The following is a 15388-nucleotide window of genomic DNA, read 5'->3' on the forward strand; positions in this document are numbered from 1 at the left end:
CTGTTTACCTTCCCACCACAGCGGTACCTATTTATCTACTTGCACTGGTGTGCTTTTGAACTGCTAGGTTGGCAGGAGCTGGGACAGAGCAATGGGAGCTCACCCCATCATGGGGATTCGAACCGCCAACCTTCCGATCGGCAAGCCCAAGAGGCTCGGTGGTTTAGACCACAGCGCCACCACATCCTCACACCTGATTGCAACGCAAATCAGAGTAGAAAACACTGAAAAGTATAAACTGGCTTCTGATGTGCTTCCTAATTTGCACAATCCATACAAATTTCAGAATGTAGTTTTCTTGGGGTGAAATTTGAGTTGCATTGGTGCAAAGGGTTGATTTTTGAGAGGTAGGGAAAGCATTGAGTTAATTCTGATGCAAAACATTTATACAAGCCAGCGCAGGCTTACCCGACAGAGTTCAAGACACTTTTCTGGGGAAATTACTTTAGTCCCTGTGGCGTTGGAAGCTAGAGAGGCAATTTTCCCTTTTCAGAAGCAACCCAAGAACAAAACAAGCATTCTAATATTATGGATTCTCTCTCTTTCCCCAGATAAAGTTGATGGAAACTCAAGGCCACCGGTGGTAAGTTATTTCCCTCCAATTCGAGTCCTCACTCACACACTGGATTGTTTGTTTGTTGTTGTTGTTACTTCTGTTGTATTAATCGTGCAATGGGCCTGTCCTTTGCAACACCAAGCGCCACGACGCGTCACACGAGGGAGAGGCATCGACAGGCTAGAAAAACAAGCACCTGAAATATTGCATTTTTCATCACCCAACCTTATGTTGCCAATTAAAGGCAGCGAAAAAAGAAGAAAGTGTGGGATCAGGGAAACAATAACAGCATAATGATTTCTTCAATAACGTTATGAAAGATATTTATGAGAAATGCGTGGCAAGATTTTCCCCAGCAAGCAAAACTAAAAAAAAAAACACCGGAAAAGAAGAAAAATAAAAGATTGCTTCTTTTATGAGTAATCAGGGGGGAAGCAACACAGAACAAATTCTATTGTGTGACTTCCAATGAATGGGACTAGTTCTATTATTATGATGACTGCAAAGCAAGAACAGCAGTTGATGGGTTTTCTGTTTCTTGGGTAGGAGGCTATTACTGTGTTCAGATCAAATCTGACTGGGCAGGTGGCAACTGGGCAGTTCAGGATTTCCTTAGATGAAGGGGAGCAAAGGTTTTTTGTCTGAGGGTGGCATTCACCCTTGGCCAACCCCCCAGGGGTCTTATCCCTGTGGTGAGGGTTGGCAAAAGTGGTGGGGGGGCACACCCCACATGCTTGTAGGCACACACACCTCACAGGGTTGTGCAAGCCACACAGACCCCCAATCCTCACTCCCACTCATCGGATGATGGGGGAAGGGGAACATTGCATCTCCATCAGGCTACAGGGCTGATCAAGGGCACCTCAGTGCCATGTCTACTTTTTTTTTTCTACAGCTGCCAAAATCAGTGGGGCCTTGGGGGACCGGGGGGGGGGAATCAACAGGGGTGACCAGATCAGGCCCCCTGTCTGGTGTGTGGCCAGCCTTAGCTTAAATAAAATTATTATTCAGGTGTCTGGTCAGTAAGTAGATTTCCCAGAGGGCTACTTTGAGAGGTGTGACCCTCTGTCTTAGGGATGAGGGTGGTGCTGTGGGTTAAACCACAGAGTCCAGGACTTGCCAATCAGAAGGTCGGTGGTTTGAATTCTCGCAACGGGGTGAGCGCCTGTTGCTCGGTCCCTGCTCCTGCGAACCTAGCAGTTCGAAAGCACGTCAAAGTGCAAGTAGATAAATAGGTACCGCTCCAGTAGGAAGGCAAATGGCATTTCCGTGCGCTGCTCTGGTTTGCTAGAAGTGGCTTAGTCATGCTGGCCACATGACCCGGAAGCTGTATGCCGGCTCCCTCAACCAATAAAGCAAGATGAGCGCCGCAACCCCAGCGTCGGCCACGACTGGACCTAATGGTCAGGGGTCCCTTTACCTTTTTACCCTCTGTCTTAAGGTCAAGATGCCACAGAAGTCACTTTTGCCAAACCTGTTGCTGCTGCTTTCTTGACTGGCAAAGGAAATGGAGCTAATAAGCATCTTTTAGTGGCCCGGGGACTTGCAGTTGCTAACCTGCAATCTATTTTGGCCTGGTTTAGATGATGGACTCTGCTTTCATATGCTAGTGAACATGCATGGATGTGCAACTCTGTCGAATCTCTGTGACCCCACTATTTTAAAGGACGAAAAAGTGCAAGGTTTTAACCATTTGTTTTTCCAGTCTTGCCGAATGCTATATAGCACACTTTTATTGTCTCGGAGTGGGGTTTACTTGCAAGTTGCTTCAAGAAAACTGAGTCACAAGAAAGGAAAGGAGGAAGAACTCCTGCTTTGTGGCTGGCTGCACAATATGCACAGGATTGAACTCTCGTAGCCTTTAAAAGTTTGGCCCTTTGCTATTTGTGGCAGCAATGAACCGCAGCTCACAGGGCCACATCATTCAAAGTCCACAAGGCATAGCTTTCTCCCAATTTCATTTACTGCAATCTTTGCAGCCTTCAGTGCAGTTCCAAGCAGCTCCTCACCACAGTGCTGGAAATTGTCCCAGAGTGTGGTTTGAAGAGGATGTGAGGCTTTGGGTTTGGTCAGTTCCAGGATGGGTGACCACTTGGGAAACATATATATGACTCCTTGATTTTCATGGAGAAAAGTAGGATATAAATATAAGAAGATAAAAATAACTGGCTATATATATATATATACTTCATGGTCCGATCATTCATGAGGGAAGTTTGATTACTGACAGGTATACAACTAAGTCCAATTTCAGTCCATATCACTTCTGCAAAAAATAAAATAAAAATCTGTGCTGCCCTGTTTCTGCATTGATCTGTGATTTCTTTTTTTAATTGGCACAAAAATATGCATTTGACTATGCATTTGAAAATGCATTTTCTCTCAAAATGTGCACTTCTGAATGTGTTTTCCCCAAAACACAAATTCCACACAGCCTTCTCTCTCCCTCTCTCTTCTTGTATTCCTCCCTGCCTGTCAGGCTGTTTGGGAAGGGGAAGGTCACTCATGCCATCGATCTGGACTTCCAGGAGGCTTTGGAAATTAGGCCAGGGTCCCCATGCATCTCTGGGGCCAAAGGTTGCCCCCTCCACCCAAGCTCTGTTCTGAGTGGTAGAAGCTCTCTTCGATCTCTAGCAGAAGTTCTTCCCCCAGTCTCTCTGAAACCCTTTCAACTGGAGATTGAGCCAGTTGATTGTCTCCAGACAAAGCATTTTCCCTAGCAGGGAGATCAGGGTTGGGGCAATCTCAGGTCCAGGTATTCTTCCCACACTGACTCTGCTCCACACTCACCTTGAGTGCTTTTGCCAGCCTGAGATGTATCCTTGCACTGTGATAAGGCCTCTTCTTTGCCTGGGTAGAGGATGGAGAGAGGTCTGTATGTATAGAACCCTCCGACTTTTCTGCAGTTACAACATAGCCTAGCGTACAAAGGTCAGAGTTGCATCTTTACTCCACCGGCTTCCCCCTCTGGCCCTGCCCTAAAGACAACCTGTCCTCTGACAGCTACTGTACATCCAAGCATGGGGGAAATCAACCAGCAACCACCTTCTTCTGCCAGCCAAAGTCAGCTGTTTCTGATTAAGCCTGGAAATGTCCCACTCCAGGTACCGCCTCACTGCAAAGGATGGCTTTGGTAGGGCTGTGCCACTCACCTGACATCCTTTGGGCTGGAGAGGGGAAGGGGTTAGGCAGAAACAAGGTAGGCACAGTGCAAACACATCAGCAGAATTACCAGCCCACAACCCTCAACAATGGCAGACCTCAGCATATATATATTATAAACCCAAGCAGCATAGGACTTCACCTCTCCTTGATGAACTTCTATCAAGGAGAATTGGGCAGTGTCAGTCATTAGCTGCTAGCTAGATTTTTGGTGGCAGTGAATGTAGTATTAAGGAGATTGCGCAATCAGTGCTAGTGTTTCTGCTTTCCCGATGGAGCGATCTCCCCTCTCTTCTGCCTTGCACACTCTCCCAGGGGTGGTCCCAACCCTTCAAAGCAGAGGTATGGGAGGAGTACGGGGAGAAAGCCCCATTGTACTAGCAAGGGGTCCTCCCACTGGCTTCTGCTAGCAGAACAGGGTAGCTGAATCCAGCCTTCCATTTCTTCTTGTTGACATCGGGTGGGAATCCGACATTGACATTCCCAATTTGGATCATCCCAATCAAGCAGAGAAACAATCAAGCTCAGCACAGTATCTCAACCATCAATGGTAAGCGAGTCTGGGCAAGGTGATGGGAGTGGGGTGGTAGAGAAAGGCGGTGAAGCCCAAACGGAAATGTCATGCTCTTCTTAAAACTCTGTTTTGGTTTTTTGTTAGAGGACGAGGGTTATCTTGCTATGAAGAGTGAAGATGGATTATGGAGAAGAAACCTGTACCAGTATTAGCCTGTAGAGCAGATGTTATTACTGACAGTGGTTATCACAGAGGTGGCAGTGGGAGGAGGCGTGAAGCAGCCCATAACTTTATTTAATTCCAGCATTTCTTTAAAGAATCTCCAACTTGTTTCATGTTTGCTGTTACTGGTATTTTAAAATTAATATTTTTGTTAGCTTCTTAGATGTTTGCTGGTGAGTAGGCAGTATATAAAGGGACGCGGGTGGCGCTGTGGGTTAAACCACAGAGCCTAGGACTTGCTGATCATAAGGTCGGTGGTTCGAATCCCCGTGACGGGATGAGCTCCCGTTGCTCTGTCCCTGCTCCTGCCAACCTAGCAGTTTGAAAGCATGTCAAAGTGCAAGTAGATAAATAGGTGCCGCTCTGGCGGGAAGGTAAACGGCATTTCCGTGCGCTGCTCATAGTCATACTGGCCACATGACCTGGAAGCTGTACACCGGCTCCCTTGGCCAATAAAGCGAGAGGAGCGCCGCAACCTCAGAGTCGGCCACGACTGGACCTAATGGTCAGGGGTCCCTTTACCTTTACCTTTAGGCAGTATATAACATTGGTTAAATAGATACAACAAATATTATTTTGAATAAAATTCCCAAAGTAGGTCACTGTTCTGACCCCTCCGGTACTCTTTAAAACACACAAAAAAACTATGTGGGGCATGGATTTGGCTAAACGTGAGGTAGAGTCTATGTATCTCGTTAACCTTCCCCGCCTTATAATCCAAAGCCTGGTCTGATGTACTTAAGGACGGGGGAGGGGGGAATTAGAGGAATGTGTCTCCTGGAAAATCTGAAGGCCTCCTGGAAAAGCCAAGTGATCACCCCATTCTGATATAGTACTTTCTAGCAATGGGCAGGCAAACAAGGACTCTGAGGACACTGTCGGGATTCACAGAATGCTGTGTGAGATAGTAAGTCTGCAGGCTTGAGTTTGCTAGCTGATGCAACTGGCTGATGCAATCAGCCTGCAATACTTTCTATGCAAGTGCTGGGTCAGAAAGACTCAGCAGTAATGTGCTGTCAGTTGATTGGCTGTCATCGGTTTAAAAGGGAAACCTGTCCAGCAGTAAGGGGGTGGTGTAGAGGAGTGTGGTCAGAGAGGGAAAGATAGAAAGGTCTTCCTATTTGCCTTAAGGTGCAGACAGGTACTCTGTTTGACTGTATGAACTGCACGTGTATTTATAGCCTGTATTGTATATATATATCTCACAATAAATATACTGTACTGCACTGAAGAACCTCTGAGCATTTCTGCTAAAGTGTCACGGAGAATTCACGACAGACACCAAGGTATTGTTCCAGATCCCTCTGGCTCTACTGTTCACATGTCTCTAGATCTCAACATGCCCCTGTTGATGTCATCAATGGTATGATGAGATTCTTGGAGACCTCGACGTGTGCTCCACTCTTCTTACTGGGAAACTGAAGCTTAGTTTCCACCACAAAATAACTTAGCGCAGCCACTTAACTTTCTCCTAAGAACTGGACTTTGCTGTGTGGTGTTCCTTCCAAACTCAGTTGCCAGAGACACTTTTGTAAATAGTAGACAGGGGTGATAATAACCCCCTGTCTTGTTGGTGGCTTATCTCTGAAGGCAAATGCAGTCAAACTCAGCCTTTTTAGTTCTCGCTTTTGCCTTTTTTTGGTTTTATCTGTTTCTTGCAAGGTGCAGGCTTTCTGTTCCCAGATAATAGCTTTAGGGATAATAGCTTTAGGGATGGCTTATTACGCTCAGCCATATTTTGGTGCTCAGTCCTATGAAAGAGTTGGGCGCCACCAATGGCCATTGAAAGCTGCTGCAATTGGCCATTTCCAGTCATAGTGCTCAGCACTCGATGGGGCGTTCCAGGTAGGCATCTGATAACTGAGGTTTGCTCCCACCACAATCTGATTTGCTTTCAGTGAGTGTTGTCGTTCTGGCATCACAGTCCGTTTTCCTCCTGGCCTTCTTAAAACAAAACAAAAAACTCACGACAGCTACTGAAGCGATCACGACTAACTGCAGTGTGCTAAACATAGATATAAAGAAGCACAGAGGCAAGACCCAGCACCAGTGGCTCAGTGCTGGAGACTCTGCAGGGTCAGGTCCCAGCAGCTGGAAAGGCTGTAAATGACATGAAGCAGAAGAGGCAGGCAAGAGTGGAGTTCGTATGCCTGGCAGGGAGCAAGAAGTCAGAGCTAGGGGTCATACGACTCAGGGCTGAGCAGGATACAGATGGGCTGGGCTGAGCTAGGCTGGGCAGGACAGATGTGGGGCCAAAGCTGTACGAGGAAGAAGATGCTCCCTCGGGGGGGGCACCCCAGTTGTTTTGTCAGTGGCAAGTGCCCCAGAATGAGAGAATTCTGCAGGCCTTGGCTTGTAGCATACCCTCCAACATTTCTCCAATGAAAATAGGGACGTCCCATTCCATAAAGATAATTTTACTATTAATACCCCACCTATCTTACAGGGTCTCTCCAGCTACTCTAGTTGCCTTCTAACATATAAAAAAGCATAATAAAACATTAAGCTTTTTTAAAAAAACTTTCCTACACAGGATTGCCTTCAGATAGCTTGGGGGTCGGATAACTCCATACCCTCCAACATTTCTCCAGTGAAAATAGTGACATCCTAAGGAAAAGAAGGCTGATCGCTGAAGAATTGATGCTTTTGAATTATGGTGCTGGAGGAGAGTCTTGAGAGCCCCATGGACTGCAAGAAGATCAAACCTCTCCATTCTGAAGGAAATCAGCCCTGAGTGCTCACTGGAAGGACAGATCCTGAAGCTGAGGCTCCAATACTTTGGCCACCTCATGAGAAGAGAAGACTCCCTGGAAAAGACCCTGATGCTGGGAAAGATGGAGGGCACAAGGAGAAGGGGACGACAGAGGACGAGATGGTTGGACAGTGTTCTTGAAGCTACCAGCATGAGTTTGACCGAACTGTGGGAGGCAGTGAAAGACAGGAGTGCCTGGCGTGCTCTGGTCCATGGGGTCACGAAGAGTCGGACACAACTAAATGACTAAACAACAACAACAAGGAAAAGTGGGACATTCCGGGATGAAATCAGAAACTGGGACAGCTTCTGTAAATCAGGGATGTCCCTGGAAAATAGGGACACTTGGAGGGTCTGCCTTAGCTGTAGTTATGTGGCAGGTTACAGAATAGGATTGGCTCTTGTGAATCACTTGACCCAGGCCAGCCCCACAAGGGGCGACATGAGGCAGCAGCCTTGGGGAGTAGATTTTGGCTATCAAGGAAGGGCAGCAAATTGCTCGTTATTTAATTTTGTTCTTGTATTTTACTGACGGGGAGAGGAGCTCATTAAGATTGTCTGCCTCAGGTGCCAAAACAACTTGGCCAGCCTTGAGCGTCATGTGCCTTAACTTGGGAGTGGGGCGATAAGGCAGCATATGCTATTGTGCCTCAGGCAGCCAAATATCTTGAGCCAGCCCTGAACCTGCCTTTGAAGCCCAGGAAGATTCAGGTCTACAGTGTCTCTTGCCTGCCCCAAAATGCTTGCGGACCTCTCCATTTCACCAGCATTCCTGCTGGTGCAGAAGGAGTAGGGCTCTGTATCTCATCTAAGGGGCTCTCTCTTTGAGCTCAGTGGTACCCAACACCCAGCACTCAGTGAACAGCACACTGCATTGCCAAGTTGAAAAAATCCAATTGGTTAGAGCCAAAGTGAAAATGTAACTTATTATGGAGGTTGGGTATGAAGAGGTGAGTTTGAAGACATTCCTTTGAGATATTTCTGTTATTGCATCTCACCAGCCTTTTCAGGGACCTTATAAAAAGAGGACCCACAGGACCGATAATAAAACTCATGAATTACCCAAACTATTAAAACCAGCCAACGGGTTAGTGAACCATTCGTGACTGATGCCCACCAGGAATAAGCAAATTTTGATTTTTCCTTTTGAAGGATGCAGACCTTATTGGACATCCTATTCAGAATAGAACTGAACCAAAATCTCCCCACGTGAGCATTCATGGGACCTTCGTCCCACATGAAAGTATTCAGGGAGAGAATTTCTGCAATTTTCAGGGAGCCTCTGCGAAACTTGAAACCATTTCAGGTAGCTTCCCCCTCAAGAAGCATTTTTCTTACTTGCAATATTGTGAAGTGATGAGTTCCCATGGGGCATTCCAGCCCATATTTTCATGGGAACATCAGCCCAGTTGCCAGACTTCAATTGCAGTGGCAACTTGATGTTGTTTTTAAGTGGAAGGAAAAGAAGAGGAAACCCCAATGACCTCATTAAAAAACAAAACTTTTATATCCCCCCACCTAAACGCTTAGACATCCCTCCCCATTCTTCCACAACCACTGGAATTCTGAGGGGGCAAAAAATTGGATCACAATTGGCTCAGATCTTTCCCATCAAACCCTGAGCTTTTGGAGTCTACCAGACATTGTCCACATGCTTTTAAGCACTTTCAAGTAGAAAGGGAAATGAGATAGTATTAGAGAAGGTTGAACTTCTGTATATGAAACACCCTGATGAAGGACCTGATAGATTTAAGCACCTTGGATATTAAACTTTCCCCCTTAATCCTTGCTTCCCCTCTCCTGCTACTCATAATTTCAATCAGGAAATAAGAACTGATTGCAATTTTTAAGCTATCCACTTAAGACCAAGGGTGCAGTTGGAAGTGTACAGTATGAATGAATGGGCCCATGTTATCATACAAATGTACTTGTAAAGGAGCCACGACTGACTCCATGTGTAAAGATTATGTGGTGCGAAGCCTCAGATGTTAATGATAGGAATTAGCTCTGTGCTGAAATGAAGGGGTGAGATTCCACAAAAAGCTTTGTCAGAAGCGGAAAGGAGCCCTTCAATGATTTTCCTGGGGCCAATGCAAAATAAACTGTTCAATACATAGAGTAATCCCTGAAAGGCTACAATCCACCATGTGGCCACTACAGGACAAGCTCCCCCCAATAGGTTTTGTTTACTTGTAGCGCCATCATACATATCGAACAGTGATCAGCTACGTGCTGCTATGATTCCATCTTCTACAGTACCTAATCCCTGATTGGCTAGGATCACTTGAGAAGGAAACAAAATAGAGTGGGGAAATGATGTTGAAGAGGCAGCAAAAGAGGAAAATAATTGAGGAAAGTTTGGTTGTGAACAGCTACAAAAATAATAATAATTGAATGAATGTTGCAGGAGTGGGGACACACATAATCTAACATTATTATGATTAATGAGGGTGGAAAACATTCAGCTGCACACTAGTAGTGCTAATAAATTGGATCCCGAGTCGTATAACTTTGCAGCGAAAAGGTGCTGATGCAAACAAGTTACTGCTATTCTTTTACTTACTGAAAAATCTGCATCTTCTGCTCTCAAGTGGTCTGCAATATAATGGACCCCCTCCACGGCCAACTTCAAGGCCGGCGACATCAGCAAAAGCTGCTGGTCTTTCGTGCCAAGAGTCTTGCTCCCTTGCCCTGAGGTGCTGGCTGACTCGGGTTTTTTACATTTGCATTTACAGTGAGTGGGTTTGGATTTGGGCTGCTCCTCGTTGAGATGGCAGCGCTGGGAGGCTGGGGACCCGCTGGATTGCCCATTGGTCTGGGACGACTCCTCTTGCAAGTAGCAATATTGGATGCTTCTCGACCGGCAACGTATGGTCCCTTCTTCTGCTTTCACTGGGCTGCTGTACATCTGCTGGACACTGAGCGACCTGCCTTTGGAGATTGAGCTGGACTGAGAGTCTCCCAGAGGGTGACAGGGAGGTTGGAGGGATGTACAACTGGCCCGAATCGGCTCTGGGTGCAACATGGAATACTGCCCCGATGGTGACTTGCACACCGGAGGTGGTTTTGCTTGGTCATCAAGATGGGCACAAAAAGAGGACGTGGGAGATTGCTCGTTGCTCTGAGGGCTGTTGGATGACGAGGTAGTGAAGTTGGGTTCCACTTCCATCTCAGACCAAAAGCGTTGAGAGTTGGCTATCTTATGCATGGACTCGATGAGCTTCTTGCAGTTGCCCTTCACTGTTGAAGGACGCTTCATGAAGAGAAGGCGTGGGACGACGTCAAGGAAAACCTTCCTTACCCAGTCCGGCATGGTGTGAGTGCGAGGAGAGCGGTGGTGGACGTTGAGCACAAAGACGGTGATGATGATGGACAAGGTGACAAAGATCATAGTGAAGAGCAAGTACTCTCCGATCAACGGAATGACCAGTGAGGTGGAGGGGATGATCTCGGTGATAAGGAGGAGAAAGACAGTTAAAGACAGGAGGACTGAGATGCAAAGAGTGATCTTCTCCCCGCATTCCGAAGGCAAATAGAAGACTAAGACAGTCAAACAGGAGATCAGAAGGCAGGGGATGATCAAGTTGATGGTGTAGAAGAGAGGAAGGCGTCTGATGATGAAGGAATAGGTGATGTCAGGGTAGATCTCCGAGCAGCACTCATACTTCTTGATATTATAATTGCCCACAGCATTGATGATCACCCATTCTCCACTCTCCCAGTAGTCCAACTGGTCTACATGGCGGTGCATGCTCTCCAGATCTATCTTGGCCTTGTCGTAAGTCCACGAGCCAAACTTCATGGTGCAGTTTTGCTGGTCGAAGGGGAAGAAGGTGACGTCGATGCTGCAGGAGCTCTTGTAGATGGCTGGAGGCATCCATTTGATCCGCCCGTCGTAGAACAGGTGGGCTTTGGTGAGGTGGGTGACTGCGAAATCCCCATCCGCACTGTGTTAGGAAAGGAGAATAAAACACAGGAAAGAAAAGGATAATCAGTAGAAGGCCTTCTCATGTATTTGTGTTAGCTCAGAAGCAGAGCACTTGCTTCGCACGCAAAAGGCCTCATGTGCAATCCCTGACATTTCCAGGTAGGATAGAGAGAGATTCCTGCCTGAAACCCTGGAAAAACACTTCCATTCAGCTAAGACTTATTTAGGTGGACTTAGTGCAAAGGGAGCTACAGAAGAGGTAAGCGTCTTCTGCAGTGCTAACCTCTAGGGTTGCCATATTTTGAAGAGCAAAAAGGAGGATGCTATGACGACTCTCATTTTAAATACCCCTACTGTATGTAGGCTATAGAAGCTGTGATATATTGATGAGAGGGGCAGGAGAAGAGAGAGAGTCTTCAGCCACCAGTTATATCTATGTGTCTTCCGGAAATTATAGCCAGAGACATTTTGGCAAATTTTAAAAATCCACCCAGACAAAAAAATTACCCCTGAGAAAGAGGACGTGTCCTGGAAAAAGAGGACACATGGCAACTGTAAACTTGTTAGATCCTCAGGCACACAATCCTGGATAACATTTTGTTAAAATATAGATTTCCAGAATCTGTTAAATAGCAATTGCATGATGTAGGGTGCCTTGGTGTGTTCACAAAGCTACATCTTGAAAGACCTACATTGGCTCCCAGTACGTTTCCAAGCACAATTCAAAGTGTTGCTGCTGACCTTTAAAGCCCTTAACGGCCTTGGTCCAGTATACCTGAAGGAGCGTCTCCACCCCTATCGTTCCACCCAGACAGTGAGGTCCAGCGCCGAGGGCCTTCTGGTGGTCCCCTCGCTGCGAGAAGCCAAGTTACAGGGAACCAGGCAGAGGGCCTTCTCGGTAGTGGCACCCTCCCTGTGGAACGCCCTCCCACCAGATGTCAAAGAGAACAACAACTACCAGACTTTTAGAAGACATCTGAAGGCAGCCCTGTTTAGGGAAGCTTTTAATGTTTGATGTATTACAGTATTTTAATATTTTTTTGGAAGCCGCCCAGAGTGGCTGGGGAAGCCCAGCCAGATGGGTGGGGTATAAATAAATAAATTATTATTATTATTATTATTATTATTATTATTATTATTATTATTATCACCCTCTGCCCAAAATACATCTTATGATGACTGGTTGTGTAAACCAGACATAAAGAGCAAATAGTAGCAGTAGTAATGATTACTACTACTACTACTACTACTACTAATAATAATAATAATTGCATAAAGCATTTCACAGTTTTCAAAACATGCATACACTACCAAACATACATTATCTCAACAATTCCCCCAACTGCCCAGTAAGGAAAGTCAATATGATGACCAGCACATTATACAAGGGAGAGGTCAGAGACGCAGCAATAGTGTCTGCCCTAATGCCAGCTTGGGGTTTAATGGAAAGGGTGAGATGTAAATGGGGATTTACTGATTCAGAGTCCATCCTCTCAGCTGCCACCATGCTGTACTACCATCAGGGTCCCCACAGGAATTGCTGGGTTGGGGAGCAAAATTTGTGCATGTCAAATGACGTCCTATTGATCGAAAGATTGCGATGGAATCTTAATGACCTCGTAGTGTCGCACATTATGTCTGCATGCTGTGCAAGTTAATTATTCAGTCTGCTTGAAATGTCTGTCTGGTCTCTCGTCTGGAAAAAATACCACGTCCTGTTCATAATTATAACAGCCAAACCCAAGCCCAGCTGCAAAGTCCCAACCACCATTCCCTTCTTAGTTGACCGTGTGCCTATTTTCATCTAACTCTTTGAACTTTTGTGCATGTAAGGTAAAGGTAAAGGGACCCCTGACCATTAGGTCCAGTAATGGCCAACTCTGGGGTTGTGGTGCTCATCTCGCTTTATTGGCCGAGGGAGCCGGCGTACAGCTTCCAGGTCATGTGGCCAGCATGACTAAGCTGCTTCTGGCGAACCAGAGCAGCGCATGGAAACGCCATTTACCTTCCTGCTGGAGCGGTACCTATTTATCTGCTTGCACTTTGACACACTTTCGAACTGCTAGGTTGGTAGGAGCAGGGACTGAGCAATGGGAGCTCACCCTGTCGCGGGAATTCGAACCTCCAACCTTCTGATAGGCAAGTCCTCGGCTCTGTGGTTTAACCCACAGTGCCACCTGCGTCCCTTTTGTGCATATAACTTAGCACAAAACCATTGCACGCTACATTTGGAGAAACCTGATCCTCCATTTCTGCCAAGTTCTCCGTTCTGCCTTCAGATACCCATAGAAATAATGTGATGCATCCCTGATGCCATCCCCCCCACCTAGAAAAAGCATACAGTGGTACCTTGGGTTAAGAACTTAATTCATTCTGGAGGTCCGTTCTTAACCTGAAACTGTTCTTAACCTGAAGCACCACTTTAGCTAATGGGGCCTCCCGCTGTCGCCGCGCGATTTCTGTTCTCATCCTGAAGCAAAGTTCTTAACCCGAGGTACTATTTCTGGGTTAGCGGAGTCTGTAACCTAAAGCGTCTGTAACCCAAGGTACCACTGTAGAACCGTGAGAACATCCCTACTGGACCAGGCCAAATCATCATCTCGCCCAGTATCCTGTCTCCATAGTGGCCAACCACATGTCCTTGGGATGCTTGAAAGCCGGACCTGAGGTCAACAGCACTCTCCCCATTTGTGATGGCCAGCAAGTGGTACGCACCAGCATACTGCCTGTGACACTGGAGGCAGAACATAGCCACCATGACTGCTAGCCACTGATAGTCTCATTGTCCATGAATTTGTTGACAGTGGACGCTCGGGTTGCGAACGTAATCCATGCGGCATGCACGTTCGCAACCCGCAGCATTCACAACATTAACATTCACCCTTTATCAGCCATGTCAATCTGCAGACAGACAGCTACATTGCAAAGAGTGTTTTATTTCTAACTATGCAGACAGAAAAGAAATATACATTCTCTCTCGGTGAAAGCAGAGAGCAACTGAAAAGCAAAGGAACAGGAAACCAGTAAACATCACATCCGTCTCCCGTCTTCCATGAGACTTCCAACAGCCTGGAATGTCTGGAATGTAAACAGGGACTCAAAGCACTGCACAGTGGCAACACACAGAAATCTAACAAAAACATGTCTCATCTGTATCAGTCTCTGCAGTCACAGCAGGCACTGCAACCTTCCAACAGCTTGACCTCATCCCCAAAGGTGCACCCCTCTGCTGGCTCCTGAGACAGACAAATGCCAACAACATCATGATGATGATGATGATGGCTCTACCTACAGGAAGGGCTAATCCTCCAGGTTCCAGCCTGTAGCAAATGTATCCTCTGATATGGTCATCAGAATTGACCGCTCACCTACAGTGAAGGAAAGGAGACTATCTAATAGAACGAGCATGGATCAGGGCCCATCTCAATTTCTCAGAAGCCTTCTGTTCTCGTCATCTTCTCCTGCTGCACCTCTCGTGTGAGTGCACCACTCCTACCTCTCCTCATTTTCTCTGTACCGAGAAACCACCCCACCCCACGTAAAAGCAATCTAATCCTCGTGTTGTGGCTGTCGCATTACATCTGTGCATTGAAGCAACCTGGCAGAGTTGGAAGGGGAGGGCAGGGAGGCGGGAATCTGTACTTTTCACAAATGTAACATGGTTTCCCCTTGATGACTTCTGTCTGGGGAGATGATGGCTGGAAAGACGTGTGGCTTCTATGTGGAGCAGATTTAATAATTTATTTCAAGTTGAAGGCAGAATCTCTCTTTTCTGCAGGCCTTTGCTTTCTGATAAGAGCTACTGCTTCTGCAAAAATCTGCGGGGGGGGGGGAGTTCTTTCCACACTTTCAGTTTTGTTCTGCTACCTTCCCCTGTTCCACTGTGGGTTTGAGCAGGAAATCCAGTCATCAAATAACATTAACACCCCTTCTCCTTCTTCTTTGGCGATCACTTGTAGCCGAAACCATAAACATGGTTTTAACAATGAGTCCATAAGTGACTGTGGAGGCCAATTCTGGATCCACACGTCCTTCCACAGTGTGGACATTGGTTTCCGGGCAGCAGTTTATCAGCAGGAAATCCAGTCATCAAACAACATTAACATCCCTACCTGAATCTAATCCCTTTATTCAGTTCAGATGCTCAGTTTGCTACAGCTTTAAATTTATTGAGTTCCTCCCATCTCTTCCTAGGGTGTTTTCCTCTGCTCTTAAAGTGTGGTATAAATATTCATGTTGGGCAAAAGATTCCTG

At 46.4% G+C, this 15388-nt stretch overlaps 1 protein-coding gene across 3 annotated transcripts in view; it reads right to left on the bottom strand.

The window, feature by feature from the left end:
• CHRNA4 (cholinergic receptor nicotinic alpha 4 subunit) overlaps positions 1-15388 on the bottom strand; it is a 91221-nt gene that overhangs the window by 14401 nt on the left and 61432 nt on the right. Inside the window, exons 1-3 of one of the 3 annotated variants that reach the window (XM_082226041.1) lie at positions 13660-13763; positions 9770-11153; positions 3347-3406 (exon numbers count right to left, since the gene is read on the bottom strand). In XM_082226041.1, the coding sequence (XP_082082167.1) occupies positions 3347-3406; positions 9770-11153; positions 13660-13733 (1518 nt within the window). In that variant the 5' untranslated portion in view covers positions 13734-13763. Of the gene's footprint in view, positions 1-3346; positions 3407-9769; positions 11154-13659; positions 13764-15388 lie in introns of those variants that run through there. The other 2 variants (XM_082226039.1, XM_082226040.1) reach the window with 2 other exon arrangements.

Source organism: Podarcis vaucheri (genome assembly GCF_965113315.1).
Source record: "Podarcis vaucheri genome assembly, chromosome: 6".
Lineage (NCBI taxonomy): Eukaryota > Metazoa > Chordata > Lepidosauria > Squamata > Lacertidae > Podarcis > Podarcis vaucheri.